The 22,814-nt window shown below is 39.3% G+C and overlaps 2 protein-coding genes across 4 annotated transcripts in view; one reads left to right on the top strand and one right to left on the bottom strand.

The window, feature by feature from the left end:
- Positions 1 to 3,486, top strand: part of gria3b (glutamate receptor, ionotropic, AMPA 3b) — a 158,445-nt gene extending 154,959 nt beyond the window's left edge. For both annotated transcript variants that reach the window (XM_082178297.1, XM_082178296.1), the window contains exon 16: positions 2,073 to 3,486. The gene's annotated coding sequence lies outside the window, so the exon portion shown is untranslated. The remainder of the gene's footprint in view (positions 1 to 2,072) is intronic.
- A 5,569-nt stretch (positions 3,487 to 9,055) lies between these two features.
- The window catches only part of thoc2 (THO complex 2), a 90,583-nt gene continuing 76,824 nt past the window's right edge, over positions 9,056 to 22,814 (bottom strand). For both annotated transcript variants that reach the window (XM_082178259.1, XM_082178260.1), the window contains exons 34-39: positions 14,159 to 14,287; positions 13,867 to 13,933; positions 13,590 to 13,729; positions 11,351 to 11,421; positions 11,204 to 11,249; positions 9,056 to 9,825 (exon numbers count right to left, since the gene is read on the bottom strand). In XM_082178259.1, coding sequence (XP_082034385.1) covers positions 11,222 to 11,249; positions 11,351 to 11,421; positions 13,590 to 13,729; positions 13,867 to 13,933; positions 14,159 to 14,287 — 435 coding nt within the window. In that variant the 3' untranslated portion in view covers positions 9,056 to 9,825; positions 11,204 to 11,221. The remainder of the gene's footprint in view (positions 9,826 to 11,203; positions 11,250 to 11,350; positions 11,422 to 13,589; positions 13,730 to 13,866; positions 13,934 to 14,158; positions 14,288 to 22,814) is intronic.

Raw genomic sequence — 22,814 nt, 5'->3', positions numbered from 1 at the left:
GTCACTCTGTGTGCATCTCACAACAGTTCCTATACAAGCGATTTATAGATTATCATGACAGAATATGCTAATTTAAGATAGTTAACTCCACATCAGCAACATAAATTTATCAACTAACCATTCAGAGACATCCTGTTGCATTCTACGTGTTGTCACTTCTTCTTGAGTCTCTCCATCTTTGTCTGACTCCATTTAAACAAAAAGGCAGAAGCTGCTTAAACACGAGCTCTTGAGACCTGGAGCAGCAGCTCATTTGCATTTAAAGGGCCAGACACAAAACGGTGTGTTTTTGCTCACCCTCAAAAAGTGACAACTTTAACATGCTATATAAAAATTTCTGTGGGGTATTTTGAGCTAAAACTTCACACACAAACTCTGGGGACATCAGAGATTTATTTTACATCTTGTGAAAAGGGCATTATACCACCCCTTTAAAGTCCCAGAAGCGCTCAGAAAAGGCTTCCTGAGAGTGGATAAAAACAAAACAGAGCTCTTTTACTTTCTGGCCAGGAACCTTGTAAATGTCGACTACCAAACAAGTTGTTTACACATGCGGACCCAATCATCTCACCCACAAGAATCAGATCAGATTGCACACATGGAGAGGCCCATACAAGGATGCTATTCCATGCGGTGGATGTTGCTAGAAAAGGATTTAAAAAGATCACCCTGGGGACTGTGGACCACCTGTTGTGGTTCTAGCCATAGTACATGTGTCAGAGCTGGACACTGAGGAGTTGTGGGTGGCATTTAGGACTGGCAAGAACTTCAGAAGCATTCCTGCCCATGAAATTGCCAAGTCTCTGGATCCTGACAAATCCAAGGCCCTTCCTGTGATCCATGCCTTCACTGGCTGTGACACAGTCTCTGATTTTGCAACCAGGGGCAAGGCGGCAGTATGGGATACCTGGAATGCAGATGAAATGGCATCATAGGCCTTCATGGCTCTGTCAAAGGCTCCAAAAAGCATTCCAGAGGAGGTAATTTCCATTGTGGAGCTCTTCACAATTCTCCTCTACGATCGCATCAGCGGCCAACTCAACATCGATCAAGCTCATCTTGAGTTGTTCACAAAGAAAGGAAGGAGGAATGGAGCAAATCCCCCCAACTAAGGATGCACTGGTGCGGTCAAGTCAAGTCAAGTCAAGTCACCTTCATTTGTATAATGCTTTTTACAATATATATTGATTTAAAGCAGATTTACAGTGATAATAGGAAATTAATTCAACAAAGATTGTGTTGGTCGTACAGCAGCTCTAGGAGAAAATCATTGTCCAGCTTAAGTACGTTTTTTATTGATTCATTTCCATTGTTAAAATCATCTGGTATTAACTTAGGGGCCGCTGACACAACACCGTTCTCAACTGAAAACAGAAAACCCTCAATGTGCACTCCAGCCGTTCATCCACACGACAGCGCCGACCTGGTGGCCCGAGAACGCAAACCCCGAAATAAGTTTCAAAGTACAAGCTCTTGAAAACGAGTTTTGAAAATGATACCGTTCTCATCTCTGCGTAAACTTCAAAAACGTGAATCTGTGAAAACGGCGACGGTATGCACATGCGAACAACCTTGAATTCACCATTAACTATTGACCTGAACAGTTTCTGATGTATATGGTATCATTGTAATCATTGACCATCAAAACATAGGGGTAGACATCTTTTCTGTGTTATCATGTTTGATTGAGGAGATATGATACAAAATACATAATTTGGTTATGGCGGAGAGTAAAATGGCCGCCACGAGGTGTTTTTGCGATGGCTCCATTTCTGGAAATGTTCAGGGCCCCAAACTGTACAAGTGTACCAAGTTTCATGCTTTTATGAAAAAGTGAACAAATCACCTGGACTATTAACTAATGTTATCTAATGAACCTAATTGTAAAGTGTTACCATTATTGTTTTCTTTTAAATTCAGCCCAACAGATACTAAACTAATGCATACATAATTACACTACATCTGGGGTCTAGAAAACGAATTTTCCAGGTTTTTTTTATATAAAATCAATTGAAAGTCAATGCAATGTCCTCATTAATATCGTGAGTGTGTGTGTGTGTGTGTGTTTTCAGAGTCACAGCCTGGCAGCGTGGTGTGACGATTACGACAAACACCTTACAGAGACGGCTGGATCTACAGGAGGGGTCAATGCCTCTCTCGCCCACTCTCTCTCTCTCTCTCTCTCTCCATACACACCTCAGCTCCAGCCTCTCTCGCCCACGCAGACGCCACAGCCAATCAAAGACCTCGGTCGTGCCGAGCGCCGACACAATTGGGATAGATTTCTTCAGTGCCTTATGGAATATTCAGTCTCACACACTGATGCAAACTCATCGCAGGAACATTGCATCACTCCAATCAATGCCATCATTTTATCTGTGAAATTAAAAGCGAGAAATAAAGCCATCACTTGCGATCTTAGCACACTGATCGGACTCGAGACGTCTTCTCTGGACATTGTGCTCGAGCTTGTACTACTGTAAATTTGCTTTCACACTCATTCAATCGGTGTATTGATTTATCAGATTACGGATCGGGATCTTCGTGAGTCGGTCGGATATGTTGCGGTATATCGTGTGCTTTTCTTTTGTCTGATGATCTATATTTCTCAGAAGTTCAGAAGCTATAAACCCCATTTGACCTTCAATAATGTGAGCGTCAAAAAACCAAAAAAAATCACGATCTCATTCATTCGCACACGCTTGACATGAACTTCCAAGATTTTTGTAGTTATTATCACGGCACACTGTACAAGAAACCCAAGCTATCAAACGGATCACATTAATGTAGATAAACCGCAATCCACAAAAAAGGACATGGCTTTTATGATGTAGTATTTGATTACCTCACGGTTCTCCGGATATAATTCGCACATGAAATCAAGCTTTTGAGATTAAGTTTTTATTTGATGAGCATTATTAGTGTTTGGTGAATTATTTAGAAAAACAAGACTAGGATTAATAACATTTACAATAGATTTATAAACGGAGCTAACGGGAAAGCTTAGCACATTTACATTTTTGCTGTGACATTTTTCTTTTGTGTTGGAGAGAAGGAAAACAAACTGTGACTCCATGGATATCGCTGATCCTGGACAGATAGTTTTATAACGAAACGCTTTTAAAAAGACATCAACGTGGAAAACGAATCGAAAACCAACTGTACATTTCTAGTGAAGGATTCACAAAAACGAGTGACTGGATTCCCAAATTTTCTATCTGCATGCGAAAACTTGTGATTGCCAAGTAAAGCCCTGCGACTTCCATTAGATTCTAGAGGGTCGGTAGAAAGTGGGTTTCAGCGTTGATATTTTGACCTGTTTCTTCCTGTAAAACTGCACTTCTTCAGCCCAGAGTACATGAGCGGGCGACAGGCTGATGTAAGACATGCATGCGTGGGCGTCCGTTCCCCAGCCCTGATAGTGAGGCCTTGTACAAAGAATTTTAATACATTTTGTAAATAAAGACCAAAAAAAAAAAAAAAAAACTGTATAGAAGAATGTGTGAGGGCTTTTTTTTCTCCGGTGGTTCTCTAATTATTATAAACGCAGGCTATTTTTTTCCTGAGAAGGGTTTGGATTACCACACAACAACGGCATTCTCCGTCTACTCCTGGATATTCATTTTTATTTGTGACAAACAAATGGAGTCAGCATCACGTGCACAAATAAAACAAATGCTGACTTAATCCTCCATGAGGGAATTTTATGGAATACGGGATCTTTGGGCTATTAAAGGAAGGGTAGGCAATTTCAGAGAGGCTAGCTATAGAGTCATGACGTATTTTTGTAGGCTAACCCATACGTTTCTTCGAAAAAAACAAAAAACTCAATTGGATTTTCTATTGGCTTTTGGATTACTGTGGAAAATAAGATCTGTGACCAACAAAAGCTTATGATTCTTACTCATTTTCTTCGTGATAATCTTCACAAATGAGCACAACTTTTATGAGTTTCAAAAAATAAATATAATCGCCAGAGGTAAGAAGCTAAACGCAAGCTATAAATGAACTACACCATGGTCACGTGACTTTGCTAAGCTTCCAACAACTCTTTTATAGTCTTGAAGGACATTTTCCCTGAAAGGTCGAGCTAATAGTTAGTGAGAGCTCAGTTTATGATTCTCACACGATTCTGAATAGTCAACTAAACTAAATAACAGGAAGCCTAAAGCTAGAGGTGACATATAATGGTAGTCGCTGCAGTACATTTAATATTAATATTAATTATTTATTTTTTAAACAATCAGAAAACATTGAATGACTCACTCACTCATTAATACTTCACCTAGATAGCACACGCACATCACCGAGACGTCTATTTGATGTGCGTGTTTACATCTGGAAGACATATTTTTAAGAGTGTTTGCTCATCTGCAATACGTCTATAGGACGTTTCCTGTCAGATGTCAAATAGACGTTTAGAAGATGTCTTTAAGATGTAATGATTCAGAACGTATGTTAAACTGACATCTTAAAGATGTCTATCAGATGTTAGTAAACAGCAGATGCTTTCCAGATGAAGTGATCTTTAACAGACATCTTGCAGACGTACGTGTGCTATCTTCATTACTGGATGATTCAGCGTTTTTGAATAAATCTGTTGAATGAATGATCCACCTACTGGTGTAACGATGTGATTGATAGGCCTATAATCTTTATTCAAGTTACTTTCAAAAGGTGATTTACTCTGCTTTCATCACTACTGTAGACATCAGTGTTTATATCCAAGCTATAAACTTTTATCCCAGTACTTCTGTGATCATTTGAATTATTATAACACAGAAACAATGAAACTGTGTGGTTGAGAAGACTGTTTCTGAAGCTGTTTCATGTGACAACTGCTCTCTCTGGATCAACGGCAGTGTCGACGCAGATGTGAATCGCTGTGATCTACTTGTCAAAGGTTAATAGACACAGATATGATCTCGAGCATGTTTTAATAGAGCCTGTGATCTTTTAATCGTGCAGCTATACCCTCTGTGAAAGGCTTTGAAAAGCAGATTAGTAAGTGTATGAGTTTACCTGTTCAGCTGATGACGTCCCATTTAGACACTTATTAAGCAACCACCTTTTACAAGACTTAAATCTTTATTAAAAAACACACACAACAGGGTATTACTGATGTATTTTATGTTGTGGGAATAAAACGTGAAAATACCTCGAGCTCGGAGGAACTGTAAGGTGACTGCTTGTTTACAACTTCCACATTGTCATTCACTTTGACTGACAGGGTCTAAAACCAGGGTCATTTTAATTTTCATATTTTAATGATAATAAGCCATTTATAATAGGCTCTGTTCAGCTTTTCATTTTTATTCACGAACTTACAGGACAAGTATATAGGCAAGATTGTGCATTTATTTATTTATGAAGAGAAAGTTGAACACAGACCTATAGCTTTTGCGTCACTTTTCAGGTTTCATCATGAATGTTTGTCCAATAAATCGCAATGAGCTTTGTTACTTTTGATATGAAACAAAGTCTCAGCTTTCAAATTATGTCAATTTTATCACAAAATTCAAACAATAAATACCGTTTTGGCGAGCTTTAATGTGGCGCGAGAGATCGCGATCATCCATTCATACGTTACAGAACGAAATAAACATGAATGAACATCAGAAAATGTTGAAAGATACAGTCCAACTTACCGAAATCCGTATGTCTCTCATGTAATCGCTCAAACAGTGTTTCAACCGCAGAAAGACGTTAATTAAACAGCTTGTAAACTATCACATAACTCACCGTTAACTTGATAGTCAGCCAGAGCGCACTCGCCACCAAGTGGACAGGGTGAGCATTACAGTTACAGGTTACTTACATTAGGGGAGAGCGGGGCACAAAGTAACGCTTTTTGACTTTCTCATTTTGTGTAAATCTACTTATGGTTCAGAGTATTTTTATTAATTTTTTTTCATTAATTTCCCACATGTCTAGTACAATTATGTGGTTTTGTTTTATTAATACAGTATATACTTTTTTCTTGACATACCCCGAAAGAATGGAAGTGAAATGTGACAACATGCCCCATAGGTGGGGTACATTGTAACATAACATATGACAGCTTAAAATGTTATCTGATCTAATAAAAAAAATATACAAGACAAACTAAAATATTTTCTAACTAAAATACAATTATTAACTTTTTCATATAAAATAATGGCATTTTTTAATAATTAAATATAAACTCATTTTTGAGTTTTGACTACGAACACATGAAAACACAGCTATACAACATAGTTCAAAACAAATAAATAATTAGTAATTTCTGAACATTGACTCTCAGTCTTTATTCACCTTTTTCTCATGTTTTCTCAATAGAATTAATAAAAGTATAGAATATAATAGCATATTTCTAATAGGGGCACATTGTAACGCAGTGTGACAACATGCCCCGTCTGCACAACTGGGATTTAAACCCTGCTAGTGTCTTCTGCTAGTTAGCGAAGCATTAAAGAACTATCTCAACTGTTAAATAACATATTGGAGATTAAAATAATATCAGATTTGTCTAATTTTAAATAAACACAAAAAATAGAGATGAAAAATTAACTTAAGTAAGAAATTTACTTTTGCTATGGTTTAATAAATGTCTATGGATATCTTCCAATTTTTTTTATTTTGGCGCAATTTTTTCGCTATATAGTGTCGATATGGCAACTAGTAAATACACCAAGTTTCGTCATGCTAGCATGTGTGGAAGTATTTAAAACTAGCCCCGTGTTACGTGTTACGTTTCGCCCCTCGCTCCCCCACATCTCACACAATATAATCTGTCAAAGTGACTGACGGCTTTCAGATTTTTTAGTCACTGCTAAAAAAAATCAGTCAATGATGGAACATTTTCGGTTCACGCGACCTCTGGTCCTGAGACTTTCACAGAATATATAGGTAAAAAAAAAAAAGGTCAATTTCTATTATTGATTGTTATCCGGATGTGAAGAGCATTTCAACCAGTGTGACAAAAAGTGTTTCTGAAAAACATTGCCTACCCTACCTATCAATTAGAATAATATTTCTCTGCAGTTAATTGAAAATGAATTCTGCAGTCAAAATGAGCAGACGGTTGAATGGTTTGTTGGATAGTCCAGACACTTTCCCACCTCTGACGTGTTAAAACAAGCTATCCTCTTTGTGCTGCTCATGTTCTGTTAAACGCTTGGATAATAGACTTGGAAAACACGGATTAAACACAATGAAACACCATTTAGCTGAGACTGTACTCACAGTAGCACAGTCTTTACTGCCTTAATGAAACATTTGAGCTATTCAAAAGACCGCATAACTAGGTGTATATTTACAATAAAATCTATTTCATAATATGGAAAGTGAATTTGAACATAATGAATGATCTCTTCAGCATATACTCTGATGTATTAGGCCACACTTCAGTAATATCAAGTGTCTAACACCTGCACAAGCAAAGGAAAACAGAAATATAAGTGGGTTGTTACGTGTGAAAAGATCAAACAATAGATGTACTGTTCAAAACAAAGACAAGAATATTGGTTGTGAAATGCAAATGTTAGTGGATTATGAGCATATTTAAGAAGTGACTTCATGCATCCACTAAAACACTAGCTAGGGGGCATTTCAGAAAACATATCACATAAACCCTGAACTCTTGCTCGAGGTTAGCTGGATCCGCAGTCTGGAGTCTGGAGTAAAGTCAGTCGACCCGGACCACCGAATCCAGAGGTGCGTCACAACTCTCATACTTACGCACTATTCTGTGACGTTTTGTAGTATAAATAGTAAATCTCCCCCTATAACCTCATTCACTAATATAGTGCACGTGAGGGAGTGAGTTAGTCTGTGCTTGCTGTTTAATAATCATGTGAAACTCATCAAACCGGCAGCTCCAGTAGTGAGGAAAAGATTTATCTTGAAGTCTGTCACGCATTAACCTTAATTAAACAATTTAATAATCAATTAGAAAAGGAATTTATACCTGTATGATTCGCTGTACCGGAAAATGGAGGATTCAGTTACAGGCGCCATCTTCTGGCCAGACCCGGGAATTATGGTGCATTATGGGTATTGTCTAGCGGTTGAGCTTTGTAGATCAGTTGTAGACTTATTGCAGTGCATTGTGGGATTGAATGAGTGCACTCGATAACAAGTGGTTTCAGAGACCACTACAAATGGCTGTCCCTTCAAATAGTGCCCTGATTAAGGGTATAGGGGGCGATTCGGGACACAGCCCATGCAGTGCGGAACGGGACGCTTCGTGTGCTAGACGGTCACATCTACACAGCGAGGAGGGAGTTAACAGACTCTGATGTCGAATGACAAAATAACCTTATAGAATTTATATGTGTGTGTATAAGTGCATTGTCATTTGGGACAACTGTTTTCACCATGGAAACGGATGCTAAGAAGTCATTTCTTTTATTTAATGGTGATTTACATTGTTAGTGCATATCGCCACCTACAGGCCAGTTATGCAAAAAAAAAAAAAAAAAAAAATCGTATATTTTAATCTTTAATCATTTTTTTTATTACTGTGAAGAATTGTTTAATGCAAAAAAAGACGATATTTTTTTTTAAGTATTGATATGTTTTTTTGTTAAGCCATTTTGCGTCCATATTTCTTGTAAGGCGAGATGCATCATGTATTTTTATTATAGAAATACATTACATAGAAAATGTCTAATAAATAAGCGATTATGAGCTTAACCGCATTAGTTTGATAGAGTATTGTTCACACGAGGTAGGGATGCCAAAATCCCATTGCAATGTATATCACCACACACATTAATATCACAATCATTAATTGCACATTCACACCACGTTCAAAGTGAAAATCACACTTCACTGAGCAAGTGGCATCAAAACTGCTACGAAAGCAGATGCACTCGCGCTGGATTTGACACCTAAAGCAATGGCATTGAGATGTTAAAAGGTTTGTAGTGTGTATGTGGTGCTGATAAATCATGTGATAAATACATGCCACAAGAAAATATGCATCATCTTCAGCAGTCAATGTCAAACTCTTGCAATGAATGCAGTTTCTCTCAAACTATCCAATAAAAAAAAAAAAACACCACACACGTGATACACTAAGAAAACTATTTTATTTAGAAAAAGCAGACACTTTGTAGATTTTGCCAGATAAAAACTCCATTAAGTAATTTGGAAAGTCATGAATTGCTTCCTTTTTTTTAGTCCACTTGTTTACGGAGAACTCCAGCTTGCCATTCTTTATACAAATCCTTTAAAAACGTGATTGAACACACAAAGGAAATCAGGAGGCGTACAGTTGAAATGAAAGTAACAGGAAATATGTCTTATTACATGGAACCATTTTATTTCTGTATACATAATATACAAATAGAGCATTTGTACGGCTTCAAACACCTAGTCTAAATATCACTTGAGAATTAAAAAGGAAACAAAAAGAAAAAGAAGGTAGTATTCCGGCAACCAGAGTTTTCGTGTTTTGTTTTTTTTTTACTTAAAAGAAAGAAAAAAACGTAAGGAAAAGGAAGGTAATAGAGCGAGGTCATAAAAACGCAAGCATTTTGAAAGTGACACCAATTCAACCTGAATCTGTTTGTGATGCAAGAAGCACATTGTGCTAAATATTTAAAGGAAACAAACTTTCAGTGAAGTACTGAAAATATCACAATAAAAATGGCAGATTAAAATACGAGCTACAACGTTTCTAGGCAAAACAACAGAAGTTTGGATGCAGGCAAAACTCGTCGAGTGTGCGAGTGAGGGGTTCCTCTGTCCAGACGGAGATGGAGACGGGGTGGAGAGAGCTCGGGAAGAGGAGGAATTCTGCGGCCCGCGGCAGAGGAGCGTCAGGTCCGGGGGAAACGTCTGCGTTATTCGAGAGCACAGCAAAATCAGCACATGCTCTTTAACACATTCACTGAGCCATCGCTCAACTCTTCATGGGACATCGCTAATAAAGAGGAAAGTAGGGCTGCACCATATTGGATTTTTTGTGTTGATATTTAGTTTTTCTGCGATATATATTGCGATATAAAACTATTTCACCAGAAGATTCAACTCATTTAATTAATTAAAACAATTTATCTTTGTTAAAACTACAAGTAATTTTCTCTTGTGTTGTTTGATCAGCACTGGTGACACGAGCAGCTGCGGGTTCATTAGGCTGCTGTCCCTTTAAGACGAATGCACAGATCCAATATAATGATACGCATCAATTGTTGGCAAGCGGTATGGCAAGCCGTTTTAACTTTTATTCATTTCCAGGATACTAATTCTTGATATCAACAATTCAATTTTCACTAGTGAAATGTCACCATAGGCTGCCATTCAAAATCCATTGTTGATATCAAGAATTGATTTCTTACTTGTTGAAATTCCAGTTTCACATATATCAGAAATACAATTCTTACTAGTAAAAACCTTTATTTTTGATATCAATAATTAAACTGTCACTAGTTGAAATGTCTATTCTTGATATCAACAATTGAATTGCTACTAGTAACAATGTTCATTTTTGATATCAATAATTCAATTTTCACTAGTGACAATGTTCATTTCTGATATCATGAATGTGATTGTTACTAGTAAGAAAGCCATTTTAGATATCTGAAATAATATTGATATCAGAAATAAATTTTCAGATATCAAAAATGAAAAATTTTACTAGTAGCAATTCAATTATTGATATCAAGAATAGACATTTCAACTAGTGACAATTGAATTATTGGTATCAGTAATTCGCATTTTTACTAGTAACAATGTAATTATTGATATAAAACAATTATATTTCTACTAGTAAGAAATCAATTCTTGTTATCAACAATTGATTTTGAATGGCAGCCTATGGTGACATTTCACTAGTGAAAATATAATTACAGATATCAACAATTAAATTAATTCTTGATATCAATAATTCATATCCTGGAAATTAATAAAAGTTAAAACGGCTTGCCATAGAGACGGACATTTTGACGTTTAAGCTCAAAAGAAAGAGAAAGAACAGAATTCGGCGTTCACGTGCTGTATGTCACCTCTCGCCTGACTCGACTTATAAACACATGTAAATGATAAACTTTCACTCAAACTTTCGATGGTTATCACATGGGTTCTGGGAGGGGCAGCTGGATCGTACGGATCACGGATGAACTTTGACCTTATACTTGACATATGTGACTAATGCCGGATTGCGATGCTAAAACGATATATCGTGCAGCCCTAAAGGAACGTGTTCTCAAACGCTCACCTTGAGTGTCAGCATACATTATCTGTGCTTCTCTGATGATTTATGGGTAGTGAATGTTAAGGCAAACGCAGCGAGTTGATTGGCTCATCAGAACTACATCTCTACAGGTAACACACTGCTGTTTGTGCTCAAGGCATCAAAGGATATTGTTTCTTCTCTTCTTTAGCGCCAGTGCTGTCTCTCTTCTTTTCGGATTTCTCCTTGTCATGCCTGGATTCCTGTTCCCGTCAAACAGCACATACCCAGAGGAAACACAAGAGCATTTGGGAACGTGTGAGGAAAACGGTCTCATATCACACTGGATCGACAATTAACACTTAAATGGAGTTTTTTTGTGTGTTGAACCATTTCTGGAGTTTTTTTGTGTGTTGAACCATTTCTAAAGTTTTGCTTTAAGTTTTGCCTCTAAATATTTCGTCATAACATTTTATACTTTTTTTTATATTTTGCAATGACTGTAGTATAATTTTTGAGTATAATTTTTGTTGAATACAATATTTTGTGACAAAAACACATCAAACTGTAAGGAAAATGGACATCACCCTTTATTCAAATATTATTAATGATTTTGTAAGCATATTAGTATTTGTGCTCCGAGTCGACTGTGTTATTTGTGGTAATAACGCAATAAAACATGACAAATTGTGCCAAGATGATTATTGGCCAGGCTTGTTGTACCAAGAAATTATGAACGTGCAAAAACAAGAGAGAACCAATATAGATAACACAATAATATATTAATAACTGATTATGTTGTGGTCAATGTATGCTTTTTCCTGTGAGCTTTTTGTATTTCTATGCATTTTTTTCACATAGTAAAATAAAACCTGTTGCTGTAGTTTGCCTTTTTATGGCGGTTATTTTGTCAAATAATTTAGTGTTTCTTTTTTTTTTTTTTATATTTAATTTTAAAAAATCATATTTTGATGGTTTAAGTGAAATTGTAGGGTTATTAAAACCAATCATTCCCTTTCGGACATGTACATTAAAAATGTATGAAAATTAATTTAAATGTTTCAAACAACAACAAAAAAGATTTAAACAAAGTAAGAAACTCTTCCTGAAAACTGAGCTACTAATGAGTCCTGTTATTAACTTGACCCAGTTTAATCCAGTTTTACCTCGAACCCTTTGTTGTTCAGTAATTCAATGATGAGATTTAAGGCTCATTCACACGAGAACCATAACTACAAAGATAACCATAACTATAATTAGCGTCCACACCAAAGAACCATATCATTATGTTTATTCTACGCGAGTGCTGCAGTTTCTTGCCTGCCAGTTTAAATGCTCAAGCATTTCATGAGAAATATCATGCAATACCATGCTCTGCGTTAGAGATCTGACAGCAGTGTTACAGCCCGTTCACACCAAGGACGACAATTGTAATGATAATGATATAGATATAGTTCTAAAAATCATTCTAAATATAAAAGAATAGCAGAGTCCACAACTATAACGACAACGGCACAGAGAAACAATATCGCTGGAATCACCATCAGAATGATTTTTAAATTTTTTTCTCATCTGATGAACAATAAAAACACTGACAGCCAATCAGAATCCATCGTGCTCTAGGATTCTGAGCCGGATGGATCATCTCTAGAACGGGCTTTAACACTGCTGTCAGATCTCTAACGCAGAGCGTGATATTCTCCTCTTCAAGGTGTGGCTCAGTCAATCTATCAATGTTTTTTTAGCTCAATTCAGGCTCTATTAATGTCTGCAGCACAAACATGCAGGATAAGTCAGAAGTAGGGGTGTCACAATATATCGCAATACAAAAATGCAACAGTATGTATTGTGTATAGTTCACCCAAAATAAAAATGAATGTGTGAGAAATAATGAAAGTTTTGGTGTCAGTGCTACATTAAACTACTATATATAATGTTGAATATAATGTATAATAATGCAATGGGGGAATATTTGTGTGTCCTGATAATGCCAAATGTCTGACGTTACCAGTAAAAAGTGTCCGACATTATATTAAATATATCTAGTCAGTGAAAGAGTGCAAGCATAATTCATATTTCATCTTCAGAATCATGAATATTGTTATTCTGGTGTCTCTATTGTCCTGTGCTTTGGGTTTCAGCACCAAATCCAAGACTATTCATTTACACACACAATATTAAACCAAATTTACCATTTTAAATCAACAGTACATTTTTTGTTAACCTCTTATCATGTGTCTTGGAGTATCGCAATAATATGGTATCGTGAGTTCAGTTTGTATCGAATCGTGACATGAGGGTCTCGTTACACCCCTAGTCATGTCAAGTTGAATATCTAGGGTTTGTTCAATGCATTAATATCCCCAGCTACGAGCGCCAGTAACAGTGATGCCGGACTTGGAAAAGATGTGTTTGTGGAGGTGTGACAGACCTTCTTTCCTCCTGAGGTCTTCTCGGGTTTGGCCAGATCGCCCTTGTCTTTGCTGGTGGACTTGGAGCGTTTGCCATTGTCCTTGTCGTTGGCGTTAGGCGATTCGGAGGGGCTGGCGCTCTTGCTGTGTTTGGAGGAGTCTGTGTAAAGAGAGAGAGAGAGAGAGAGATAACAGGAGTCGGGACGCCACGGGATGGGCTTTCTGGTTCGCTGGCTCGCCTCTCCTGCTCTCGGCAGCGGGCAAAACAAATTTAAAAGATAGGCATTATCGACTCACTCATTCCATTCTCATCTTTGCGGCGCTTGGCTTCCTGGCTCATCTCGCGGTCGCTGTTCGCGTAGTCCTAGATGAAGAAGCGCAAATAAAAAAAACACACGCTTGTCGGTTTGACTTTTCACCTTTCACCAGGCATTCAGTATCAGCTGTTTACTCAAACTCGTGTGTGTGTGTGTGTGTGTGTGTGTGTGTGTGTGTGTGTGTGTGTGTGTGTGTGTGTGTGTGTGAGAGTGAAAACAGCTTTATAAATTCCCTGCACAAATCCCTGTTTTTTACCAACGGAAGCACTTACTCGTTTTCTTTCCTTCCGGTCTTCTTTCTTCTCCCTCTCTTTGGAGCGGTCCCTGGATTTGTCAGACTCTTTCTTCTCGTCGTCCTTCTCTTTGCTCTTGGACAGGACTGTGCTGTGGTTAGGATGGTGCTGAGGGTTGGATGAGAAGATAAACGAGGGGTTAACGCCTCAAAGGAAAAGAGCTACATCACTCACAGCGGTTTGCTGCCACTTCATTAGCATGCTCCATTAGAGCTGCGCTAGCCTTCCCATGAGCCTTCACACCTATCAGACACACCCACAGGAAGTCCAAGCACTCTATTAAAAGCTCACGGTTCCTGCTGAACTCGTATACGCAAGCCTTTCGCATGCCTCGCATCAGCGCAGCTCGAAACAAGCGTCAAACCTCCCTGTGAAAAGTGTCATAGAGGGGTGATTTCATCAGGTTGCTCAGTTGCAAGAAAGAAGTTCATCTTTTCATTTGGCATGCCGACAACAACCACATACCGATACATCATGCTAATACTGTCTAGAAATCAGTGGCCAGAGGACGAAAGGGAAAACTGCTACCTGACGCTCGGCCTGTACGTAAATGTAACACTGCAGATTGATGCATCGGGAAATGTTTATATGATTTATGTGAAAGGCCTTAAGGGATGTGATTGACCAACAACTAGTTGGTTTCTACAAACATGAACACTATTGTTATAAAAAACACAATGCCCCTCAAAAATTGCAACAAACACAAACTGTGGCAATGATAATCTCAGGTACTGTTTATGTGCTTTATTTAATGTTAAAAGCGTGTAATGTCAGCAAACGTCTAAGGGGGGGGGGGGGGTGATAAAAAGTCATTTAGACACCCTAAATTACTTTAGTAGTTCACACTTGTAGTTCGGTTAGCGTGGTCTGGACCAAAATAAAAATGAGTCCTGGTCCGCTTACTGTTCACATTGGCATTTTAACACCAAACCTAAAGGCATATGGATACATCACAACCTAATTAGTCGGCTTATATTACGTATATTGAGATGGAACTGAACATCCAAAACAATGTTGTGTTCTGGGCTAAATGCGCTCACTGTATGTGCGTAGCTACATATGATTGGTATTTTGTAGAGGTCGAATGATTCATCGGTTTTGCCGATATATCAGTACCGATAGTTGATTGGTGGAACTATCGTTATCGGCAAAAATCCACACTGATACGTTTTTCCGGGTTGCGTCTGTTGCTGGAGCGGCTGAGAAGAGTGCGCTGTCATTACACACTACGAGAACGCTGAGAAGAGACTGCTGGCATTACACAATACGAGAACGCTGAGAAGAGACTGCTGGCATTACACACTACGAGAACGCTGAGAAGAGACTGCTGGCATTACACACTACGAGAACGCTGAGAAGAGACTGCTGGTATTATACAGTACTATAGCGCTGAGAAGAGTGCGCTGGCATTATACAGTACTATAGCGCTGAGAAGAGTGCGCTGGCATTATACAGTACTATAGCGCTGAGAAGAGTGCGCTGGCATTATACAGTACTATAGCGCTGAGAAGAGTGCGCTGGCATTATACAGTACTATAGCGCTGAGAAGAGTGCGCTGGCATTATACAGTACTATAGCGCTGAGAAGAGTGCGCTGGCATTATACAGTACTATAGCGCTGAGAAGAGTGCGCTGGCATTATACAGTACTATAGCGCTGAGAAGAGTGCGCTGGCATTATACAGTACTATAGCGCTGAGAAGAGTGCGCTGGCATTATACAGTACTATAGCGCTGAGAAGAGTGCGCTGGCATTATACAGTACTATAGCGCTGAGAAGAGTGCGCTGGCATTACACACTACGAGAACGCTGAGAAGAGACTGCTGGCATTACACACTACGAGAACGCTGAGAAGAGACTGCTGGCATTATACAGTACTATAGCGCTGAGAAGAGTGCGCTGGCATTATACAGTACTATAGCGCTGAGAAGAGTGCGCTGGCATTATACAGTACTATAGCGCTGAGAAGAGTGCGCTGGCATTATACAGTACTATAGCGCTGAGAAGAGTGCGCTGGCATTATACAGTACTATAGCGCTGAGAAGAGTGCGCTGGCATTATACAGTACTATAGCGCTGAGAAGAGTGCGCTGTCATTATACAGTACTATAGCGCTGAGAAGAGTGCGCTGGCATTATACAGTACGATAGCGCTGAGAAGAGTGCGCTGTCATACAGTACTATAGCGCTGAGAAGAGTGCGCTGGCATTATACAGTACTATAGCGCTGAGAAGAGTGCGCTGGCATTATACAGTACTATAGCGCTGAGAAGAGTGCGCTGGCATTATACAGTACTATAGCGCTGAGAAGAGTGCGCTGGCATTATACAGTACTATAGCGCTGAGAAGAGTGCGCTGGCATTGTACAGTACTATAGCGCTGAGAAGAGTGCGCTGTCATTATACAGTACTATAGCGCTGAGAAGAGTGCGCTGGCATTATACAGTACTATAGCGCTGAGAAGAGTGCGCTGTCATTATACAGTACTATAGCGCTGAGAAGAGTGCGCTGTCATTATACAGTACTATAGCGCTGAGAAGAGTGCGCTGTCATTATACAGTACGATAGCGCTGAGAAGAGTGCGCTGGCATTATACAGTACTATAGCGCTGAGAAGAGTGCGCTGTCATTATACAGTACTATAGCGCTGAGAAGAGTGCGCTGTCATTATACAGTACTATAGCGCTGAGAAGAGTGCGCTGTCATTATACAGTACTATAGCGCTGAGAAGAGTGCGCTGGCATTATACAGTACTATAGCACTGAGAAGAGTGCGCTGGCATTATACAGTACTATAGCACTGAGAAGAGTGCGCTGGCATTATACAGTACTATAGTGCTGAGAAGAGTGCGCTGGCATTATACAGTACTATAGCACTGAGAAGAGTGCGCTGGCATTATACAGTACTATAGCGCTGAGAAGAGTGCGCTGGCATTATACAGTACTATAGCGCTGAGAAGAGTGCGCTGGCATTATACAGTACGATAGCGCTGAGAAGAGTGCGCTGGCATTATACAGTACTATAGCACTGAGAAGAGTGCGCTGTCATTATACAGTACTATAGCGCTGAGAAGAGTGCGCTGTCATTATACAGTACTATAGCGCTGAGAAGAGTGCGCTGGCATTATACAGTACTATAGCGCTGAGAAGAGTGCGCTGGCATTATACAGTACTATAGCGCTGAGAAGAGTGCGCTGTCATTATACAGTACGATAGCGCTGAGAAGAGTGCGCTGGCATTATACAGTACTATAGCGCTGAGAAGAGTGCGCTGGCATTATACAGTACTATAGCGCTGAGAAGAGTGCGCTGGCATTATACAGTACTATAGCGCTGAGAAGAGTGCGCTGGCATTATACAGTACTATAGCGCTGAGAAGAGACTGCTGGTATTATACAGTACTATAGCGCTGAGAAGAGTGCGCTGTCATTATACAGTACTATAGCGCTGAGAAGAGTGCGCTGGCATTATACAGTACTATAGCGCTGAGAAGAGTGCGCTGTCATTATACAGTACTATAGCGCTGAGAAGAGTGCGCTGGCATTATACAGTACTATAGCACTGAGAAGAGTGCGCTGGCATTATACAGTACTATAGCGCTGAGAAGAATGCGCTGTCATTACACAGAGCGAGAACGCAGTCTAGAGGACAAATAAAAACTATCACTAGGCGCGTTTCCATTAAAGATTTGCACAAAACTTCGCGTTTTTTTCAAAATATCGACAAAAAACTATTGCGAAATGACGGCGTTTCCATTAACCGATGTTATGCGACTAAAACGTCATTTTTTTTCTCGCGCGATCAGTCATTCCAAAAATCATGGCAACGGACGTTGGTAAGTTTATATATATATATATATATATATATATTTATATATATCACAGCCATGTACCGCACTAGACATTATTATTATTAATGGAAGGAAACGTAGGCGTGTTATCCAAGCATTAATGGCAAGGAAAGACCCTTATACTGGGAGTGGCACATATGAGGTGTTTCTGGGTGTTTCTCCCTCATTTCTGCTCCGAGGTCTTGATTGTGGCATTTCTTTGAGGTTTACAATCCATTGTTTCTGTCATTCTTTTGTCTTTTATGAATTTAATAAAGAACTCTGTCTCGTATTCTGTCCAAACACACCGAGTCATCTACGTCAGGTGACTGTAAATGCGCAAAAACTGTTTCGATTGCAGTTTTGCGAAATATTCCTTTTTCGAATTGCCTGAAAAACCTCCTCATGCGAGGGTAAAAAATGTTTTGCGATAAATGGGAGTTTTTGCGCAATTGACGTGTTTCCATTGGGCATATTTTCAATTCGCAATTTCAATTTGTGCAATTTGAAGGGTAATGGAAACGCAGCTAATGGCTTTCTCAATATTGATATGTTCATGTAGCCGACAGAAACAAACAAATCAGAAACGCATTCGATTTCACTTATTTTATTTATCACAATACATATTGTTATTTTGATTAGATACTCATCAAGTGTTCAAAAATAGAAGCAAAGAAACTGAGAGACTGTACATGTAATATAGGTCTACATTTATGTAAGTTTAATGCTCTGGCCTTTGCAGATATTTAAATATGGCCATCTTCTTTAAGCATGACTCATATGAAATGGTAACACTTTACAATAAGATTACAATTTTAGCATTAACTAAGGTTAATAAATGTTGTAGAAGTATTATTCATTGTTAGTTTGTTAATTTCAACATTTGCCAATACATTTTAAATTGAGTTTTAATTTGAATTTCATCTGTTATTACTTTAGTTAATGTACTATGAACTAACATGAATGATCAAGGTACAATTGTATTGCTCAAATATTATTACATGTAGTAAAAACGTATATTGCATAATGCATATAGTTCATGAAAGCTAGCTAATACATCCTTGTTAACAAATGGGACTTGCAAAGTGTTACCTATGAAATGTACATAGGCTATGTTTCTAGGTTATAGCTAAAGAGAAACACATTTGACCTGTAATATTGTAATGTTTAAATCATTTTCTGTAGAATTCGTTCTGTAGAACGTCTCATTTTAATATATTCATATTTATATATTTATTTCATTTAGCACATTTCAGTTCAGCACTGTTTTACTCGGAGTGTTATGTTGGAGTAGACTCCATTTTGTATTGTTTTGTGAATTTTTTCACATCGGACTCAGTGTGCAAGATTTCTGTGCGATGAATTTTTAGGATGACGAATACAAAAAAAAAAGCATACAAAAATTGCAGTATCCTATATCCTTAATACAGTATACATGTACATTTCTAAAAAGCACCCAAGTATCGTTTCCAAAGTCATTAAACGAATTTCAAAACAATCGCTTTGTCTTGTACATGCCCAATAGAGCCTCTTAACTGGCAAAAAACTGAACAGTTGATTAAGAGCCGTTTATTAATCATTAAATTAATTGTCCAAATATTTGTTAAATCGTTGTAATCCTTCGATTCGTTGGTTGTCAAAATAATCAAAAGTTGATGTCAAAAGTTATAAGATAGCCTATGACCATCATAAATGTAAACCAGACAAATGATCTGTGGTTTGCTGACAGGTGGAGGTTAAAAATAAACGTGCTGTGAAGAGCGTCGTGCAAATGAATGAAGATGTGCTTTCAGTGTATAGTCTAATTTTATCCTCAAGACAACACGAGCTGCCAAACATACGAGACAGAAACTGAACTGCCCACATCATGTCCAGCTCTGCACAACTCCTCCTCAAAAGAGCTTTATAACATAATACAAAATAAAAAAAAACACGATAGCAAACTGTAAAGCCCATCATTAGCAGCATATGCATGTTCCAGCTGGAACTGAGGCATACAGAACAAAGTTACTTAAATAGATGATTTCTTGAAAACAAGTCTTGCCAACAAAAGTGAATAAAAATATTAATAAAAATAAAGTACTTTATATGAAGCGTGTGGTATAAGTCCATGTAAGAGCCCAGACGATGATTCTTCCTCTGATAAGCAACAATAGTTGGTGGCATGTGTTAGTGTTTGGAAAATTGCCATTTTAGACTCTCCAAGCGATCCCAAGATGCTCTGCTGACAAGTGTGTGTGTGGGAGAGTGTGTGTGTCCTGCAGGCGCTTGTTACGCTTGTTCTTCACACGACCTGAGCATTCACTTTAAATCTGTACGAGTTTACTGATCCCTCTCAGACTGCCTGAAGACTCTGAAAAGACCTTCCGAAGAAGTGATGTCTGCTTCGAGAAACAACCGTTCTGTCCAGTTCAATTAATCCGCTCAAAACCGGTCGGACTCATTCAATCACTAAATCACACATGATGAATTTACTGCATCATTACTCCAGTCTTCAGTCACATGATCCATCAGAAGATTTGATACTCCGTTATTATCAATGTTGGAAACAGCGGTGCTGCTTAATATTAGTTTTTTTTTAAACCTGTGATACTTTTTTAGGATTCATTGATGAACAAAAGTTAAAAAGAACAGCATTTATTCAAAGCAGAAATCGTTTCTAAGAACATAAATCTTTACTATCAGTTTTGATCAGTTTAATAATGTTGCTGAATAAAAAAAAATTAAAAATAATGACTGACCCCAAACTTTTTAACTGTAGTTTAAATTGTTACAAAAAAATTATATTTTAAATAAAAGCTATTCTTTTTTAAAACTTTTTATTCATCAAAGAATCCTGAAAAAAGTATCAAAGGTTACAAAAATTATATTAAGCAGCACAACATGTTTCCAACATTGATGATAAATCACCATATTAGAATGATTTCTGAAGGATCATGTGACACTGAAGACTGGAGAAATTATGCTGAAAATTCAGCTTTGATCACAGGAATAAATTACAGTTTACTAAATATTCACATAGAAAACCATTATTGTAAATTGTAATAACTAGTGCAGTGCCCGTGCAAAATCAGTTCATAGTTAAGAGCATAATAGCCAGTTTTAGCATTGAGATCAGGCTATGTTTGACTCGACTACTATCCAGTTAACGACCGATAAAACAACGTTAAGCACAACAAAGGAGAACATAAACAGCAAATTTGGTTGTTTCAATGATGAAAAGTTAGGATGGCTTACACTGGAAAGATGGGATGCCGTCACGATCGGTAAGAGGCGAGTTAAGCTTGTTTAAGCCTGCATAGCCTATATGAGCTATCCTGGGCAACTATTTAACATAGCATATTCAACATCACATAGTTACAGGCTAACTTCAGCGCATGACACAGTGATAACTTAGCACTGAGACCAGGCTACACTTGAGCAAACAGTTTGTGAACAGGCTAACACAAATGATGGCCGTGAAAGAGACTGAACAGGACATGTTTAGTTGGTGAATAGCATAGGTTACTATTACACAGTAGCGATAACGTTAAGCGCACCAGAAAGTAAACAGTGTAGCTGACTTACAGATTCAGTTAACATCCACAAACGAATAAGCGCAACGATTCAGGGAGCAGACTACACAGTGAACACTGAGAAAACACTACTTAAGCTCCGCTGCTTTCTTCGACCCTCTCTGCGTCAGGTCCTGTGCTCATTCAGTGGGTGTGTCTGTGTGAGAGGGGGAGTGGCCTCTGGTCCTGCGCTGTGCTCACTCAGTGTGTGTGTGTGAGAGGGGGAGTGGCCTCTGGTCCTGCGCTGTGCTCACTCAGTGTGTGTGTGTGAGAGGGGGAGTGGCCTCTGGTCCTGCGCTGTACTCACTCAGTGTCAGTGTGAGAGGGGGAGTGGCCTCTGGTCCAGCGTTGTGCTCACTCAAGTGTGTGTGTGTGTGTGTGTGAGAGAGAGGGAGTGGCCTCTGGTCCTGCGCTGTGCTCACTCAGTGTCAGTGTGAGAGGGGGAGTGGCCTCTGGTCCAGCGTTGTGCTCAGTGTGTGTGTGTGTGTGAGAGAGGGAGTGGCCTCTGGTCCTGCGCTGTGCTCACTCAGTGTGTGTGTTTGAGGGGGAGTGGCCTCTGGTCCTGCGCTGTGCTCACTCAGTGTCAGTGTGAGAGGGGGAGTGGCCTCTGGTCCAGCGTTGTGCTCAGTGTGTGTGTGTGTGTGAGAGAGGGAGTGGCCTCTGGTCCTGCGCTGTGCTCACTCAGTGTGTGTGTGTGAGAGTGGGAGTGGCCTCTGGTCCTGCGCTGTGCTCACTCAGTGAGTGTGTGTGTGTGTGAGAGGGGGAGTGGCCTCTGGTCCTGCGCTGTGCTCACTCAGTGTCAGTGTGAGAGGGGGAGTGGCCTCTGGTCCTGCGCTGTGCTCACTCAGTGTCAGTGTGAGAGGGGGAGTGGCCTCTGGTCCTGCGCTGTGCTCACTCAGTGAGTGTGTGTGTGTGAGAGAGGGGGAGTGGCCTCTGGTCCTGCACTGTGCTCACTCAGTGAGTGTGTGTGTGTGTGAGAGGGGGAGTGGCCTCTGGTCTTGCGCTGTTCTCACTCAGTGTCAGTGTGAGAGGAGGAGTGGCCTCTGGTCCTGCGCTGTTCTCACTCAGCGTGTGTGTGTGAGAGAGGGAGTGGTCTCTGGTCCAGTGCTGTGCTCACTCAGTGTGTGTGTTTGAGGGGGAGTGGCCTCTGGTCCAGCGTTGTGCTCACTCAGTGTCAGTGTGAGAGGGGGAGTGGCCTCTGGTCCTGCACTGTGCTCACTCAGTGTGTGTGTGAGAGAGGGGGAGTGGTCTCTGGTCCTGC

Source organism: Leuciscus leuciscus, assembly GCF_965113295.1.
Source record: "Leuciscus leuciscus genome assembly, chromosome: 8".
Taxonomy (NCBI): Eukaryota; Metazoa; Chordata; class Actinopteri; order Cypriniformes; family Leuciscidae; genus Leuciscus; species Leuciscus leuciscus.
This window is presented reverse-complemented; position numbering and strand designations above follow the sequence as displayed.